The 19,420-nt window shown below is 43.4% G+C and overlaps 1 protein-coding gene across 2 annotated transcripts in view; it reads left to right on the forward strand.

The window, feature by feature from the left end:
- Positions 1 to 19,420, forward strand: part of ptprk (protein tyrosine phosphatase receptor type K) — a 170,917-nt gene that overhangs the window by 89,604 nt on the left and 61,893 nt on the right. For both annotated transcript variants that reach the window (XM_084149697.1, XM_084149698.1), the window contains exons 5-7: positions 683 to 798; positions 1,578 to 1,752; positions 10,829 to 11,122. In XM_084149697.1, coding sequence (XP_084005823.1) covers positions 683 to 798; positions 1,578 to 1,752; positions 10,829 to 11,122 — 585 coding nt within the window. The remainder of the gene's footprint in view (positions 1 to 682; positions 799 to 1,577; positions 1,753 to 10,828; positions 11,123 to 19,420) is intronic.

Below are 19,420 nucleotides of genomic sequence, written 5' to 3' on the forward strand. Positions count from 1 at the left end.
GTTACAGAGAGAAAAACGTTGTGTCTCTATACATTGATAAAGACAGTTAATATATTCAAAGTATGAATAGCCAAGCCATCGTTTGACTCATTAGATAATATGTAACGAGGATCCCTTATTGTTAACAACAGTGTGGAGCCAGACAACCATTTTGACCATGTGGTCCTGTTGCGTTCAGATAGAGTTTAGCTCCTTTTTGTAAAACGTTCCTCCTAGTCCTGTGTGCTCAGTTACCGCTGGCACCGCTCCAGACTACCACACGGCATCTGGACTGCCAACCAGCCAAATCACCATGAATAATTTAGCTGTCCAGATCAAAACTCTGCTTGTTAATATTCTTCCTTCCAAATGACTCTCCTTCCTTCCATCCTTCTCCTCATGTCAGTGCAATGTTGTTGTTCTAGGTTTCCTTTTCTTTGATTTGTCTCTTTCCTCTTAACCCACTGCCCTCTTAGAATACTAGTATATTTTGATCTGACGTGCTAGTGCGTATTGTGATAATCCAGGCCGTTCATAGCAGTGGTGTGTGTTTACCCGTACCATTTCACCCACTCAGCTCAGTAATTAGGACTGGCCGTCTGATAATGGCGAGGAGAGGCGGGTGCTGGGAAACCGCAGGGCTGCATTGATCCTGTCGTGTACGTTGCATTTATGACTGCTGTAATTGTTTTCTTCCCCGTAGATAAATCGCCTCACTTCCTGCGCCTGGGAGATGTGGAAGTCAACGCGGGGCAGAACGCCACCTTCCAGTGCATCGCCACCGGCCGGGACGCCAAAAACAACAAACTGTGGCTGCAGGTAGGGACTGGGACTGGGAGCGGGCAGGGCAGGCTAACCACTGAACACCAGGACTCATTATTAAAGGATGGGGTCAGACTGTTGTTCATGGATCATACCTATAGACAAAAAGTGAGCTCACAATTCAACCAAATGATAACCTATCACTCAGTTTATCACTAAGCATTGTCCTCAAAACTCAAACACCTCTCTACACCCTCTCAAATACGATACGCTACTCAAGGCAATGCCACATCTCTTTGGGAAAATGTATATTATGAAAGAATGGAAAATCTATTTTGTCAGCTAGGGCTGCGGGAAAATCACTGTTCAGGTGACTGCATTGTCGAAGCCCTCCCTAATGCCTAGGGTGAACTGATAAGGCCCACAGAGATGAAGGGAGAGCGGGATGGAGGGAGAGAAGGAGGTAGGGAGGGAATAAGGGATAACTCCTCTCATGGATGACTGGGTGGGAAAGTGCGAGAGGCGACGTGACCATTTCGGTGCCGCCGGTCGTGGAGGTGAAACTGTAAAAGAGACAGTGCTGTCGACACCAAACTTGTCTGATAACGTTCACCGTGATAAGCCCTTAGAGGAAGTGGCAGCTTAACAGACCCATTTATTGCCTCCCTCTGAGATACAATTTTACAGTATGTGTTACTAGCTTGATGCATCCTTGATGCCATGTTTGTTTTTAAGAAATGACTCCAGATTTGATATGTCTGCCATCATCTTCCTGATAATGTAACGACCTTCCAATAAGTGCAAACACATATGTTTTCCTTGTTTTTATCTTGCAGAGGAGAAATGGGGAAGACATTCCTGTGGCGTCGACTAAGAACATCAACCACAGGCGGTTCGCTGCCTCGTTCAGACTCAAGGAAGTGACCAATCTGGACCAAGACCTTTATCGATGTGTCACGCAATCAGAGAGAGGATCTGGTGTGTCCAACTTCGCTGGACTCATCGTCAGAGGTATGTGCATCCTCCTCAGATGAACCTCCATGCACATCTGTTTACTACCTTATAAATGTATGGTAGCAGCTCTTATTAAATTCTAAGAACTATTCTACATGAGTTTAGTCAATTGTGGTTTTGAACTCAGTTAAAAAAAAATCCTCCAAATTCCTTTATAAACATTATGCATAAATCAAAGATAAATATGTGAGGGAAGACACAACTAGCATATGTTTATTCAGATGGAGGAGTTTGAATATTATTAGGATATTCAAATGAGAATCACCAAAGGGAGAATAAATACACAAGTTCTAATGTCATGATGTGTGAAGTCTGCTTGTGGGAATGCTTCTCCGATGGGGTCATTGGAGAGAGCAGAGAGGCTTGGCGACGGGCCATGCTTCAACAGACACCTCACAATCAGGAGACTTCTCTCTCTGAGCTGCTCTGCATATCTCCAGCCACACAGAGAATTAATGCAGACAATCTTAGCATCTTCCCAGTTCCTACCTCTGCTCCCAACCCAGAGGAAGGGAGGGACAGTTTTCTTGCATCAGTAAAGCAAATCCTATTGTTAGCGCAGGCCAGAGGGCCCCATAACCCTGGTGTTAGAAGGGAGTTGAACATTAACTGCACTGACAGGTCCGATATCTCACTGGCGCTTGAAAGCTGACATCCTGCTACAGCGATCCGAAAGATGGTAATTTTAAAGGAAATTTTGGGGGCATTGATACAGGCGGCCCATAATGAGAGCTGGCATGGAGTTGCCCGTTGTCGATTATGGCCTAAGGGTAACAGTTTATTAGTGGGTTCTCTGCCAAAGCCGAAGTGACATAGGATGCTGCCGGCAATTTTGGTCCGCTTTGTAACAAATGAAAATTTAAGTGGCAAATTCCTTTCACGAATAACTATTGATCTATGTGTCCCCCAGCGGTAAGGGAAACAACACATGGCGGAACACAATTCACTTCGTCATGAGGTTTGCGTGGCTCCTAGACCTCTTTGAGTAATGATGTTGCCCCCTTGCTAGTAGAAACAAAACTTTATTGACAAGGTTGCTCATTGGAACAGAGCCTACAACAGACATGCCTGATGCGCTCTGCTTTAACAAATCAAATGAAAGCAGCCCGTTAATGGCTTTGATTGTGAGATATTTCTTACGGCTTATTGAAAGACTTCTGAGTTTACCTTAGGTGCAATTCTCAACATGGTATTTCAATTGTATTTCTTATCCAAGGCTTTATGATTAGGAATCCAAGTGAAATATGTGCTTAATCTAAAGGGTTCTAGTTTGTTGTCTTGTGCATGTGATTTCATGCACAATTGTGTGTGTGTGTGTGTGTACACTGTAATGACTATTGTGTAGATAGTGTGTGCTGTCATCTCCCCCGGTGTGCGTGTGGGGGCCAGTGTACCACCCTGCCGTAAACAAACTGGCTGATTGGTGGCAGACACGACTGTCAGCTGAGGAGCAGCCTGGGATATATTTTCTGCTTAAAAGTAGATTCAAACTCGGTACCTGCCAGCTCTTCCCCCACTGAAGAAAGGCTCCTGCTTGACAATCCCAGGCTCAAAGAGAGATTGTTAAACTCTGATGAAGCCTCATAATGATGCCAAAGGAAGAACTTGGAAGGCACACAAGAAAAGAGAAACGCGTCAACACAGGAAAATATTTTTCTAATGATATGAATATGAAACTGGGTTGATTCCAAGGCAAGGGGGAACTAATTTTAACAATATTGGTTTAGAATGTATTTTTGTGGTGTGCTAATTTTAGCTGAAATGAACTCCAAGCAGTCTGTGGACTGTTTGCTTCTTAACCACAGGGTTTAAGAGGCAGAATGATTGTGTCACCTTGTAAATGATAGCCTAATACCGTCAGCCCAAACAGTGTCTACATGCTGGAAGTAAAGTGGGGGAGACAGGTGGAGGAAGGGATCACTCCTCTGCGTCCTGTAACGCCATCAGTCAGCTGTAGATTGCTGCGTGTGCTTTGCTGTTCCAAGGCCTGCCTCGTCGCTGTCATCTTTTGCCTCAGAGCTTATCATTAACTTCAAAATAAACCAGAGCGGACCTGAACGTTTCCTCCCACACAAAATGAAGTTGCTGCAGCACACTAGTTTTCTCTCTCTATATATATCTCCTTTCTTTTCTCACTCCCCTTTCTCCCCCTACCCCGCTCCTCTTTCTCCTCCCCCCATTTTTTGATCAAGCTACTGCCTTGGAGATTGTCGACTGAATCGGCAATAAATTAAAATCAACTACTATTAGAATGGCTCCGGGGCCGGGGATGCTTGGGGCTGGGTCAGAGCAGAGCTGCAGGCTGGCCAGTCAGTAACCTAAGTTGTGCGATGGCATGGCGGATGTTTAGCGGCGCGGCCCGCTGAAGGATGAGCGATGGATGAGACAAGGTTCAAGGAGCAGTAATGCGAGGGCTCGGCGATATCATTTCACACTGTCACCCCACATATGATGGATGGGCTGCTTGGGAAGAAGCAATACTAGATGATGAAAGATTCATCATCTCTCTCTCTCTCTCTCTCCCCTCCCCCCTCTGCCCGCCCGCCACTATCTACCTGCTCATTCCAACTGTTACTATCACCACGCCAACGTTATGAAGCCCTAAATGGGGAGAGCCTGCCTGCCTGCCTGCCTAGTACCTGTCATGGAAGGCAGTTAAAAAGCCTGCTTGCCAAAGCTTTCTGCATGCTACTGTGCATTTTATTGCAAGCATATTTATAGTTTTTCAGTTGAAAGAAGCCATTTTGGGTGTCATTTACTCCAGACCTCCTCTATTATGTTTACGCTGTTTCCTCCAAACGTCTTAATGAAATGAGAACGGTCCTCGCCTACAGGTACAAGTACAAATTAGATTGGCAATTGCCTCTGCATTTAAATGGCTTTTTTCCTCGTTCAATTTTTTCAGTTTATGGCGTTGGTTTGTTTTCCTGGAAAACTACTTCTACCTAATAAACATCAGTGGTTTCAATAATTTATTGTTTTGATTAAATAAATTGTGAAGATGGTTCTGGTTCGATTTAGTTGGAGTCTATAAGCAATCCAGTATTTTGACCCAATGTATTTACCCGGAAACAGGATTTCAGGAATTCAAACATAAAGAAAATATATTTCTGGTGACCTTTAAGGGAAAAGTAGAAATATACATGTGACATGTATTTTCATATAAGCTTTCTGCTTTTCATATATGCTTTCTGGCAGTAGGCCACAGTAGTTGTGTCTGTTTCAAATGCTCTTATGTTATTGAATTATAAACAATTAGATTTTCCAATATAGCCTAATCATTTTTGCAGCATGCGTCTCAAGCACAACTAATGAGACAGAGAGAGATTCATTGGCATAGAAAACCAGGAAGCTAACACAATTAAAAACTCCCGGGATCTCTCTACAGGGGAGTGTCCTGGGTTCAGGTATTGTGTGTTCCACAAAGAGAGCACTTCTGGGACGTTATCCACCATCACCACCATACACTATTCACCAGCTTATTATAGAGCTACCTCCACCTGGGTATTAATAATGCAAAAGAGCTAAACAATTACTTTCTAATTTATGGTCTTCTGTTGGGGCTTAATTCAAGCAAATACCAATTTGTCTCATGAACACAATGTATCTTTGTATGCCCTACAGGGCTAAACACTAAACAGGTCCTTTTTGTAGATAATTGTTAGGTTCAACAGACAAAAGCATGCGTCACGTCAGATGGGGGCCCTACGAGCCAAAATGTATCCACATTTCAGTCTGAACCAAAGCACTGGATTCCATGTTTATGACTCACAGTGTAAGTGCTATTATACACTGAGTATACAAATTGTTTCCATTACAGACTGACCAGGTGATTCCAGGTAAAGCTATGATCCCTTATTGATGTCACTTGTTAAATCCACTTCAATCAGTGTAGATGAAGGGGAGGAGACGGGTTAAAGAAGGATTTTTAAGACATGGATTGTGTATGCGCTCCATTCAGAAGTTTGTGTCAAGAACTGCAACGCTGCTGGGTTTTTCGCGCTCAACAGTTTTCTGTGTGTATCAAGAATGGTCCACCACCCAAAGGACAACCAACCAACTTGACACAACTGTGGGAAGCATTGGAGTTAACATGGGCCAGCATTAGATCATTTGTTTTGGTACTGTCTATATGTAGCTTGTTTTTGGTCACAGGTTCAGGAATGGCTGAAGAATTGCAACATTTACCTGGGGCTAACTCTGCAAATAGCACTGCTGGGTGCTTGAAAAAGTAATAGTCAATCGATCAATAATACACTGCTCAAAAAAATAAAGGGAACACTTAAACAACACAATGTAACTCCAAGTCAATCACACTTCTGTGAAATCAAACTGTCCACTTAGGAAGCAACACTGATTGACAATAAATGTCACATGCTGATGTGCAAATGGAATAGACAACAGGTGGAAATTATAGGCAATTAGCAAGATACCCCCAATAAAGGATTTGCAGGTGGTGACCACAGACCACTTCTCAGTCCTGGCTGATGTTTTGGTCACTTTTGAATGCTGGCGGTGCTTTCACTCTAGTGGTAGCATGAGACAGAGTCTACAACCCACACAAGTGGCTCAGGTAGTGCAGCTCATCCAGGATGGCACATCAATGCGAGCTGTGGCAAGAAGGTTTGCTGTGTCTGTCAGCGTAGTGTCCAGAGCATGGAGGCACTACCAGGATACAGGCCAGTACATCAGGAGACGTGGAGGAGGCCGTAGGAGGGCAACAACCCAGCAGCAGGACTGCTACCTCCGCCTTTGTGCAAGGAGGAGCAGGAGGAGCACTGCCAGAGCCCTGCAAAATGACCTCCAGCAGGCCACAAATGTGCATGTGTCTGCTCAAACGGTCAGAAACAGACTCCATGAGGGTGGTATGAGGGCCCGACGTCCACAGGTGGGGGTTGTGCTTACAGACCAACACTGTGCAGGACGTTTGGCATTTGCCAGAGAACACCAAGATTGGCAAATTCGCCACTGGCGCCCTGTGCTCTTCACAGATGAAAGCAGGTTCACACTGAGCACATGTGACAGACGTGACAGAGTCTGGAGACGCCGTGGAGAACATTCTGCTGCCTGCAACATCCTCCAGCATGACCGGTTTGGCGGTGGGTCAGTCATGGTGTGGGGTGGCATTTCTTTGGGGGTCCGCACAGCCCTCCATGTGCTCGCCAGAGGTAGCCTGACTGCCATTAGGTACCGAGATGAGATCCTCAGACCCCTTGTGAGACCATATGCTGGTGCGGTTGGCCCTGGGTTCCTCCTAATGCAAGACAATGCTAGACCTCATGTGGCTGGAGTGTGTCAGCAGTTCCTGCAAGAGGAAGGCATTGATGCTATGGACTGGCCCGCCCGTTCCCCAGACCTGAATCCAATTGAGCACATCTGGGACATCATGTCTCGCTCCATCCACCAACGCCACGTTGCACCACAGACTGTCCAGGAGTTGGCGGATGCTTTAGTCCAGGTCTGGGAGGAGATCCCTCAAGAGACCATCCACCACCTCATCAGGAGCATGCCCAGGCGTTGTAGGGAGGTCATACAGGCACGTGGAGGCCACACACACTACTGAGCCTCATTTTGACTTGTTTTAAGGACATTACATCAAAGTTGGATCAGCCTGTAGTGTGGTTTTCCACTTTAATTTTGAGGGTAACTCCAAATCCAGACTTCCATGGGTTGATAAATATGATTTCCATTGATAATTTGTGTGTGATTTTGTTGTCAGCACATTCAACTATGTAAAGAAAAAAGTATTTAATAAGATTATTTCATTCATTTAGATCTAGGATGTGTTATTTTAGTGTTCCCTTTATTTTTTTGAGCAGTGTATAATACTCTTAGCAAATATGTTAATTTACAATCTGTAGAAACTATGAGAATAGAAAGGTTCAGAACCTTTTTGAAACATCACAGCACAGTTTAAAATGATATGGCAAATAGAAATCAAAACTGGATGGTATTCAGAGATAGATGGGAGGGGTTGAGTGGAGTTGAAGGGTGGGACTAAATATAAGAAGATAACAAATGTAAAATATACTGTGTCCGTAAAATGTATATAGGTTCAGAACTTTTCTGAAACAGCACAGTTGAAAAATATATGGCAAATAAAAATCTAAACTGGATGGCCTTCAGAGATCCAGGCTCTGTCGTAGCCGGCCGCGACCGGGAGACCCATGGGGCGGCGCACAATTGGCCCAGCGTCGTCCAGGGTAGGGGAGAGAATGGCCGGCAGGGATGTAGCTCAGTTGGTAGAGCATGGCGTTTGCAACGCCAGGGTTGTGGGTTCGATTCCCACGGGGGCCAGTATGAAAAAATAAATACAAATAAAAAATAATGTATGCACTCACTAAATGTAAGTCGCTCTGGATAAGAGCGTCTGCTAAATGACTAAAATGTAAATGTAAATAGATGGGAGTTGTTGAGGGTAGCTGAAGGATGGGACTAAAAACAAACAAAAGATAACTATTGTAAATATACTGTGTCCGTAAAATGTATATAGTATGTATAAGCTGGAAGTAGAAGCTTAAGTGTTGTTGTCCATTAGTTTACTCCAATTAGGGGAGGGGTGGTAGGGTTAGAGGAATATAATAAAGGAAAATATATGTACAAAAAAATAATATATATATATATATATATATATATATATATATATATATATATATATATATATATATATATATATATATATATAGTGCATTCGGAAAGTATTCAGACCCCTTGACCTTTTCCACATTTTTGTTACGTAATTTTTTCCCTCATCAATCTACACACAATACCCCATAATGACAAAGTGAAAACAAATCTATAAAAAAAATTTAAAAAATGAAATACCTTATTTACATAAGTATTCAGACCCTTTGCTATGAAACTCAAAATTGAGCTCAGGTGCATCCTGTTTCCATTGATCATCCTTGAGATGTTTCTACAACTTTATTGGAGTCCACCTGTGGTAAATTCAATTGATTGGACTTGATTTGGAAAGGCACACACCTGTCTATATAAGGTCCCACAGTTGACAGTGCATGTAAGAGCAAAAACCAAGCCATGAGGTCGAAGGAATTGTCCATAGAGCTAAGAGACAGGATTGTGTTGAGGCACAGATCTGGGGAAGGGTACCAAAACATTTCTGCAGCATTGAAGGTCCCCAAGAACACAGTGGCCTCCATCATTCTTAAATGGAAGAAATTTGGAATCACCAAGACTCTTCCTAGAGCTGGTCGCCCGGCCAAACTGAGCAATCGGGTGAGAAGGGCCTTGGTCAGGGCCAATGGTCACTCTGACAGAGCTCCGGAGTTCCTCTGTGGAGATGGGAGAACCTTCCAGAAGGGCAATCATCTCTGCAGCACTCCACCAATCAGGCCTTTATGGTAGAGTGGCCAGACGGAAGCCACTCCTCAGTAAAAGGCACATGACAGCCCGCTTGGAGTTTGCCAAAAGGAACCTAAAGGACTCTCAGACCATGAGAAACAAGATTCTCTGGTCTGATGAAACCAAGATTGAACTCTTTGGCCTGAATGCCAAGCGTCACGTCTGGAGGAAACCTGGCACCATTCATACATTGAAGCATGGTGGTGGCAGCATCATGCTGTGGGGAGTGCAACAGTTTTTGATAAACAGATGATTAAGTGGAAGGTAAACAGGTGGACATGAATAAAAGGTACTGCATGCAGAATTGTGAATAGAAGATTTTGTGATGGTAACGTGTGTTCACGAAGATGATATGGGCTAGCACCAGTACAGTGACTATTAGATTGGACTTAATGTGATCTCTGAGTATTGCCACTGCTGTTGAATTAGCTTCAACAAATGAGTCGGCCGACAACCATCTGACCTGGGAGAAAAGGGAGAAAAGAGAGAAAAGAGGCAGAAGAAGGGGCCTGCGTGACGTGCAGATACGGAGACCAACTTCATCTGAGAGTGTTAAACAACGCTCTGTTCTTATGTCTCCTTATCAAATCAAATGTTATTGGTCACATACAAATATTTAGCACATGCTATTGCGGGTGTAGTGAAATGTTTGTAAGAAATAACACACAAAAAAACAAAATACTGCAAGGTTGCTTAGGAGCTAGAAGCAGAGCTTATGGGCTACAGTCAGCCATCACTCTTCATAAAGAAGTGAGTGAAATTGGTCTTACAGTGAAGGATTGACATAACAATGGCTGCTCATGTCCCTCAGTATGTTTCTTCTACATTGGAACCTTCCATTAGTTAGTTAGTCAACTCTCTGAGGGGGAGGGTTCAATTTTTTATATATTTTTTTGTCATTTAATAATAATAATAAAATGCCATTTAGCAGACGCTTTTATCCAAAGCGACTTAGTCATGTGTGCATACATTTTTACGTATGGGTGGTCCCGGGGATCGAACCCACTACCCTGGCGTTACAAGCGCCATGCTCTATCAATTGAGCTACAGAGGACCACGTCATTTAGCAGACGCTCTTATCCAGAGCGACTTACAGGAGCAATTAGGGTTAAGTGCCTTGCTCAAGGGCACATCGACAGATTTTTCACCTAGTCTGCTTGGGGATTAGAACCAGCGACCTTTCGGTTACTGGCACAACGCTCTTAACCACTAAGCTACCTGCCGCCCATTTGCAGTGAGAATGGTGAATGTAGTAAATGTTATTTGGTATTAAATGATGGGGTGTCCCTGTGCTATGTTCTAGTCCAGCAGGATCTGGGCCTGCCAAAACTGCCCTATTTGAGGTCCAGACCCATCCAGACTGACTGGAAGTGGAACCATCTGGTTGGTCTGAGAGTGTTTGATAGTTTGGTGCCCTCAGCCCATTCTAACTTGAAGTTGTTGCTGATGAATTCATTTGGTGTCTGACAATGACACAAATCTCATTAGATTTATTATTGATTTGGAAAGGACAGTCCAAAATGGTCATAAAAAAGGGTTATCCAGACCTGTTAGTTGGATACTGCTGATTGAATAGATACTATGTCATCTGCAATGAAACACACAGACGTTGAAAGCTTTTGCCAAAAATAGATCAGGTCCCCAATTGAAATGCCTTGAGAAGTATGCTGTGCTAAACCATATTCTCTGTTTCCCTCCTTGTCTCCTCCAGAACCCCCGCGGCCTATCGCACCCCCTCAGCTGCTGGGCGTTGGGCCCACCTACCTTTTGATCCAGCTCAATGCCAACTCCATATTCGGGGACGGCCCCATCATTCTGAAGGAGGTGGAGTACCGTATGACATCAGGAAGCTGGATAGAGACCCATGCTGTCAACTCCCCTAACTACAAGCTGTGGCACCTGGACCCAGACACAGAGTACGAGATCCGTGTGCTGCTCACCAGACCAGGGGAGGGGGGCACCGGCCAGTCTGGACCACCTCTCATCACCAGGACCAAGTGTGCCGGTAAGTCTCTCAATCTCCATCCTTCCTTCTTTTCCCTCTTGTTTTTAATTTTCTATTTTTTGCTCCCTGTTGCCTCTCTCTGTGTTCCAGTGCTCTGTGATATTTGCATACAGATAATTGCCTTGGGCGCTCTTAGAAAACATAATTGGAAAAGCCAGGGAAAATAAACAAGGTTCCTGGTAGAGGTAGTGTCATGGACGTCACTCACTAAGAGTTCCTTTCAGATGTGGGGGGGTTTCTAAGGAAATAAACTAGCATGCTTTTCAGAACGAACCTTGCCAGTATTTACCCTGGGGTCCATGGATGACAAACCTAAGGAAGGAATTCTCATTCATTTCTGTCGGGCGGCGTGATACACAGTCCTGGGTTGCCATGGCATCTGTATTAAACTGCATATCAAAAAGGCGGGAACTAGATACTGAAGTTATATGGGGGAGCACGTAGAGGAGCGGTTGTGTTCGTAGAAGGAATCTGAAGACGGAAAGTGGTTATTAAGAATGATGCAGAATGTATGCAGTGTTTCATTACTCTGGGCATTGCCTTTCCATCATCCTGAGACACTACCCATCTATTCCCATGCCTCATTCTCAGAAGTGAATAGACCAGCTGTATTCCCAGATTGACATTCAGAGGGGGGACTTGTGTTTCCTCTTGGCTACTGTCAGTTTGTGGAGTGAGTTTTTCAGGAGATATAGTCCAGGCACAGCCCTGTAGTCTGCTTGCGAGGAGATGCCTACTGTATGTCACTGCTTTCATCCATCATAGCCAATCATATAACTGAATTATGTGCTGCCCATGGAATTGGCAGGAACAGAATTGGCTGGAATGCATTATATGTTTGTGGCAATACAGGAAGCTTTTATATCAATATCTTCCTCTTCCTTAGGTTTACCTAAGTCTCACCGCATGCTCCCACCTAGCAAAATGCATAATATTTTGGTGTTCAGACCCTGACATCCACAGCAAAAGGAATCCTTGGTGATTAGAAAGTCAGTTTGAGAGATGTAGGCATCAGTGTAAATATAAGTTGTGATATCTGTGGTCACAGCAGACACATTTTGATTACTGAGCTTAAAGAGGCTGCCTAAATTCAAGTCTTTGATATATCAGAGTTTAAAAAAAAATATATGTCCTGTATGTATGGCATAGGGGCTTTTATACTAGACAACGCTTCCCCTAAGATTCCTTTGAGATTAATAGTTCATCTTCAGTAAGAATTTTATGGCATATTAACATGGATCATTTCAGCTTATGTTTTCCAGCTACTGTACCTGGAATCAAGTTGAATGACAACATCAAATGATTGTAAGAAGTCATTAGGGATGTTCCCCCACAGTAACATCATGGGTCACAATCAGATAGTATGTGTCTTACGTGACAGGGGACAGAGGAAGCAGGATTTCCTTCTTTGTATCTAAAACACTGAGCATCTTCCTCGCAATCCCGGAATGGGTGCAGTGAGCAAGTGCAGGCCAAGAATGGCAAACAGTGCTCAGAGATTTCTTACATACGTGTTCTCCTACAAAAACAAAATCAACTTCCTCTTGCATTGTTTAACCTTTTTCTGTGAACTTCAGGTTATTCTTTCACTAGCAGTACATTACTATTAGGACAATGGCTCGCAGACTAGTCAATGTCACATTTCCTTATTTGCAGGGTGAGCGAACACATATTGAAAATCCTCAGGGCTCCTCTCTCCAGAGAGTTTGAGTTTGTATTTGTATTTATATATTGTTTTTGCATGCCCCCCCATGTAATTTATTTCTTACAAATGTCATGCCATTTCAGCAAAATAATGTATTGATCATTTCCCCATGCTTCACTGTTAAATAACAAAGAAATAAATGATTCGAAAGCCGGGGAATTAAAGTTCATAATTGCTGGTGCATGTTCCTGCCACCACTTATTGCTGCATATAATTCACGTTCCAGATATTTCTCTTTCCCCACCATTTTGTGTAATAGTATTGTAGCACTATGAAAATGGGTGGGTCCATTAGTGTCTGGTTTATATTACGGTGGTGGCATTCCTACCATGTTGTCACTTTGTCATCTGTCCAAGGACATTAAACAGATGTCATTCACCACCATGGTTCCCAGCTGTACTTAATTTCCCCTGACTGCTTCAGACCACGTAGGCTCGCCGCAAGTCCTCCGTTTCCTGCTATAAACACTGCCAAGAAGAGAAAAGAAAGCATTAGACACTATCTTCTTCGCTGTTGACTTTAAGTTGGATGTATATGTGTGTGAATAGGTGTGGCAGGATTGTGGAAGATCTGTACTATTCTGTAAGTGTCTCAGATTTCCTGAGGGAAGCACATGACACGGTGCTGCTGGAACAGCCAGGCAGGCCGCCCACTGTCTGCCATCTGAGCCCTATTGAACTGGTTACCTACCAGCAGACAGCAGACTGGGACTGAGTGATCGAGAGGAGAGAACATATAGTGAAAGAGAGACCGAGCAGGTCTGCTTTCCCAAGGGATAGTGAGACAACATGGAGGACTATTGGTCTCATCAAGACCTCTCTCTTCAGCTTGCCAAGCAACACCTCCTACAAGCAGAATTGATTAGTAAAAAATAATTAAAGGCTACATTCAACTGGAGGTTTCAAATATAAGATGTAGCTCATCATCATCATAAGCTTATGTTGAGCTATGGAGGTTAGGTTACTCAATATGTGTCCCATGTCTGGTAGAGTGAGCAGAGGCTTCATTTGGACCAGTTTCTTATTGAAAGGACAGATTCAGCAGTCCTATGCACTCTATGCTACAAGGACCTAATGTGGTTTCCATACCGCTGCCTGCTCAAAAACTCCTCAGCTGGAAATTAGATAGTGTATAATGAAATGAATAGACCACTCGGTTCGAAATGCCCATTGGGGCTTTTACCAGAGAGTGCTGAAATGTTGTCGCCTTTTAAATTCAAACAGGAAACACCGTATTGACTGGAGAGGAAGTAGTAGAGTTGTTAAGCTGACACTTGCACTAGAACAGTTTCCTGCATGACAGACAGGCAGGGAAAATTAATGCTCTTAGTGTGCCGTACGGCTTTGATTCGCCTGTACTCAAGCATTTCTACAAGCACCTCAGCCGCGCTACAAACGCCTTTTGCCATCTGTAACCGACCTGATTGGTTTTAATGGTTCTACACGTCTGAACATGTTGTGCTTTCAGAGCATCACAAACTGGTATAATCTCTTGAAGCCAGTTCAAAAAGCAATTAACTCTGCAGCACCAGCTAGCACTGCACTTGGTCCGCAGCCATATACTTTAGCCTCGCTCCTCCAGACAGACGAGTCCTGCATGGGCTTTAGTAATATCACCCTTAATGTTGAGGAGCATTGGGATGGAGCAAAAGCAGCCATATCTGTGTCCCAAATGGCAACCTATTACATAGTGCACTACTTTTGACCAGAGTCCTATGGGCCCTGGTTAAAAGTAGTGCACTAAAAAGGGAATAGGGTGTCATTTGGGAAGAATCCCATGTCTAGGTTGAGCTGAGGCTGATGTATCCACTGTCCAGGAATGGAGTGTCAGGCTTCCTTTGACTGACAAACAGAACAGAGGCCTATCTATCATGGAGATGTTTCAGGACCACTCCTTCAGTGTTTTCTCCAAGGACCTCAGTCAGTGTGATAGTCAGGACGTCACGCCCGTGACAAGATACCATTCTAATTAGTAAAGGTAATAGAGAACCACGAGCAGCTGACCATCACATTGCTGATTACACAGAAAAAAAGGTGTACTGATTACTACTGAATGATGTCTCTGGGCTGACAGTTGCAGTGGCAGGCCTTTTAGTGAGGCAATTTCAATTAAATCACCGGCAGCCCTTCAGATGAACAGTCGATCCAATAACAACCTAAGTGGAGCCGAGGTCAACAGTTCAACCTGTCCTGTGGAACTGAAAGGAATGCATTCGGTCAGTTTTTTTTCTCCACTTTTCGCTAATGTGTCGCCAAGGTGTTTGATTTGGTATATGTTTTCGCTAATTGTCGCCATCTATTTGCTGAAAGCCGCAGGGACCGGCGATTAGGTGTCTCAAGCCAAATATTCAGAACACAACGGCCGTGTTTAGTGATGCCGTGAGGGCTATTTCCTCTCAGGTGCAAACACACAGGTCTCCACCCCTCCACTCTCATATGCACATTGACTTACCACACATTATCAATATATTGATTTTGATTGGGCCCTGCAACCAGAAATACTATTAAGTTCTGCATTCATTTCAAAGACCCTTAAAGCAATAGAGATTAGTTTTTTTCCCCCATATGGATGATTGTTTCTTCCTCCTGCATAGGGAAGTGGAAAATGGTCATGGTGATTATGGCCCCCATTGATGTTATTAATATCCTAGTACACTAGGATTAATACTATTGATTTGGGTACTCTCCACTTGACACGTTTGAAAATAACCACACACACACACAACTGTACATGCTACTACTGACCTACCTCAGAGGGACAAGTGTTTCTATAAGAATGAATTCGTATTACATTTGTTAATCTGTTGCCCATGCCTTTGCCTGTAGTGAGACTGACACCAGTGGTGGTGGGGTCATCCATGAGTCAGGGAAAACTTTCACACAGTATTATCCTCCAAAAATACCCCATAAGTACCGAAAGGCACTGAAAGCTGAGATTTGGATAATAAATGCATAAAAATACTCAGTATCAGAATGTGAGCGAGCGAGTCAGACCCACTGGGTGTGGAACAATCAAAAATATTAGCTGTTGTTCTAGACTAGTAATAGTAGTGGTAGTCGTTATATCAGTAGTCCTAGTAGCAGTCACAATTGTGGTTGTCCTCTAGAGCAGTGGTTCCCAAACTGTGGGGCGGGCCCCGTAGCGAACTCAGTCCGGCTTCAACTTACTCTTGAAAGTTGTAATAGTACAATGCACAAGGTGCAATTTCAAAATTGGGTAGAGCATTATCAGTTTTCCTCTTGTCATGTCAGTCATTGGGATGTTCCCCAATGCTGGAAGGGGGGTCTGAATGAAAAGGTTTGGGAACCCTAGCTCTGAAGGACGTGTTCGAGCACCGCATCTATTAGTATGACTCCCTACTGGAATATTATGTTTGATGGATTCAAGGGGGAGAGGAAATGCATTCCACTGCCAAATGAGTTTGAATGGTTGATAACAAGGAGTTGGTATATTACTTTCCTTACCTCAGGCGCTTTCAGAGAGTCTCCCGCGGTAGGCCTGGCATTACTCTTTCATGGGAGTCAGAGAAATGGGAGGCTGTGCGGGATGAAGATGAATCATAAGGAATGGTGTTCAGACACTGACAATCCATACAGGACTGCTGAAGCATGGACTCTGATGTATTATTTAAATGCACCCTGTTTGGCATGGGTGATAAATAGAGTTTACTTTCTGTGTTGTTCCTCTCATGTTACATCTAATATTTCATACCATACATAACCTAGGCCTGGCATAAAAACAACTCCATCCTTTTGTCAATAGGACTCACTGTCAGAGCAGAGGTGGTGGATGGTAGTGTTTTCTCCTCCCAGGCACCGCTCTTCCTCTCAAGCCATCTCTACCAAGTCCCCTGGCCAATGTTCTCAATTAAGGCAACACTGCTGGAGCTCTGGGAAAATGATGGGGAATCTTCTCTCTATAAATCCTGTTGTTTGTTTGTTTGCTCTATTTTTAATCACAAGCGCCTCTGAGAAATCCTGCCTTGTGACTGGAAGGGATTGTTTGGTATTTGTTGCCTCACAAACCATTTTGACTTTATGTGGATTATTATTAATTGTGTGGCTGCTCAGTGCTTCTCAGTAATGATACAAACACAGGAAGGCTTACTCTACAATAGGAAGGAGGCCGGCTTTTATTTCATCATGATAAATTAGGATATTTACAATGCAAAGCAATTTGGCCTGTCTCATTCCACACCAGGCATTGGAAAAGGGATTAGGAGGGGGAACAATTCATATCAATTAAGATCGATTTAATGTGTCATGACACAATTTCTGCCGAATCAAGAAATAATTAACTGTAATAGTGCAGGGCATTAAAAAACATTATTTGACTTGACCACGCACTATCTTAGGGGCAATGTTCTGTATGAATAAAAATCGAGTTAATTTATTTTGTCTTTTTGCCTCTATAAGTGTGTGAGATTGTTCAAATCTGTGGGTCACGTGTTATTTACCCTCCAGTCACACAGCCCAGTAATTGAATGTGTCACTTTTATTAAACTCTCTGTCTGCTGAGAACCCCAAGCAAACTTTTTCTCTATTTCCTTCTTTTTTCTTCACCTCCTCACTCAACATCTGGGATCTGTTGCCCTCTTTGTCACCCATTGAAGATACTGTATTCTACTCTGTATGCTACTACGTGAATCTAAAGATGCGTCTTTCTGTAGTTGGCCATATATGATTCAGTGGCACTGCAGAAGAGTGGGACACTGTGATGCCGATGGGTCTTAAATGGAACTAATGAGTGTAGGAACCAGATGAAGGTGTCCTCCTAAGCACCAGTAGGAGCAGCACGTCCATTTGGCCAGAGTGTGGACTGAGCCTGATGGTGTGCAATGCTTCAGTAATCAGAGAACTCTCGTTATAAAAAAAAAAAGTGCAGGGAGGAAAACACAAGGGAATAAGGAGACACTTTGCTCTGTCTCCGAGAGCTGGTCAGCAGCCTTTTAGATGCCATTGAAGGACTAACTACATTTATAGTGCATATTGATAATGGTAAATAATGCAACAGCTGAAAAGAACATGGGGACTGAGCTGTACAGAGGTCTATATAGTAGTGAGTTAGTTAGGCTAGAAGCCCAGTGGGAGATATGTCTCTATTTGACAGGATGTCAGCTTTGCGCTCTGTCTTTTGACCTGTCGTGACTCTCCCTCCCAGTGATTGTTTGGTTTTACCCAGAGAGCAGGGTTACATTAAATTAATTAATTAGAACAACGGCCTTACCTGTAGCTCTCTTTAAATTAAAGTGTGTGCCCTCTCAATGATTTCAGTCCAGAGAAGAGGCCTCCTCGGCTGCAGGCCACGATCAACACTTGACCTTCCCTGTTCCGAGAGGACACTAATGGGTAATTCCATGATAACGGAATTACGCTGAGACTTTAAAATGTATGCCAAACAAAAACCATTGCTTTCAAAGTGTAGCCCTTTCCACTCACAGCCCCTCTGGTCCTCTGTATGTGGTCCTCTGTAGCTCAGTTGGTAGAGCATGGTGCTTGCAATGCCAGGATAGTGGGTTCGATTCCTGGGAATACCCATACATAAAATGTATGCACACATGACTGTAAGTCACTTTGGATAAAAGCATCTGCTAAATGGCATATAATATATTATTATTATTATTATTACGGGTTGAAAATGGCAGATTTTGTCATTGATAAGCGCCTAAATTGGAACGCAGTGGCTGTAGAGTAACATGCTATACATGATGTCAGAGCTCAGGTTCTCCGTTTCACAGGGCTGTATGGGTTTTGACTGACAGACGTTATAAACTTGAGCACTGCGCGCGACAAGAAGATGCCCCCATCCCACCAGGTAATTGGGCAACTTTTGCACATTTGTTGTTATCTGAGTGAGGGAAATGCTGTAAATCGAGAGGAGTCGATGTGTTCTGAAAGATGAAACATTGAGGATTATAATAAATACCGCTTTGATGTCATACAAGCAAACCACAAACCCGTGAGTCCAAATGTGCACTTCACATTTCCATAATTGAAAACGTATGTAATTTACAGTATCAACGTTTATGATAGCTATGTTTGATCCACAATTAAAAGGATGACATGCGTTATACCCTGGGTTGTCCTGAACAGAGTAAGCCTATGTTTGTTGTATTGTGAAGAAAAGTAGCTGCAGAACACGCACTTGAATGCACTCATGACTCCATTCTATGCACACCCAAATCTGTTTGTCTGAAGTCCCTTTAGAAAGCCTAACACTGTAAGATTGTATTTTATAACTTAGCTAGCCATGTTGGCAATAGAATAAGCTTTAAAATAATGCCCACCTGACCCTGATTGCGATTTATATTGGAAAATGTTGGGATTGCTTAAACAACAACAGTAATTGTATGATGGTGGGGACGCAGGGCTGTGTTCCAAACAACAAACTTAGTGCGCTTGCCAAAATCCTCAATGGCAAAGTTAGTACAGCAAAAAAAACAACAACGTTCTAATAGAAGGCTCTTTCCTGTGCATTGATATTACTTAGGAACTGTGCACAGTTTAGAGAGGTATGTAGCCACTTGGAGAAACCAGTTAGACCTCTCACTGAAACCCTTGTAATAGTTTTTTTCTTATCTTGCACCTACTCCA

The sequence above is a fragment of the Coregonus lavaretus genome, assembly GCF_964263955.1.
Source record: "Coregonus lavaretus genome assembly, chromosome: 31".
Classification (NCBI taxonomy): Eukaryota; Metazoa; Chordata; class Actinopteri; order Salmoniformes; family Salmonidae; genus Coregonus; species Coregonus lavaretus.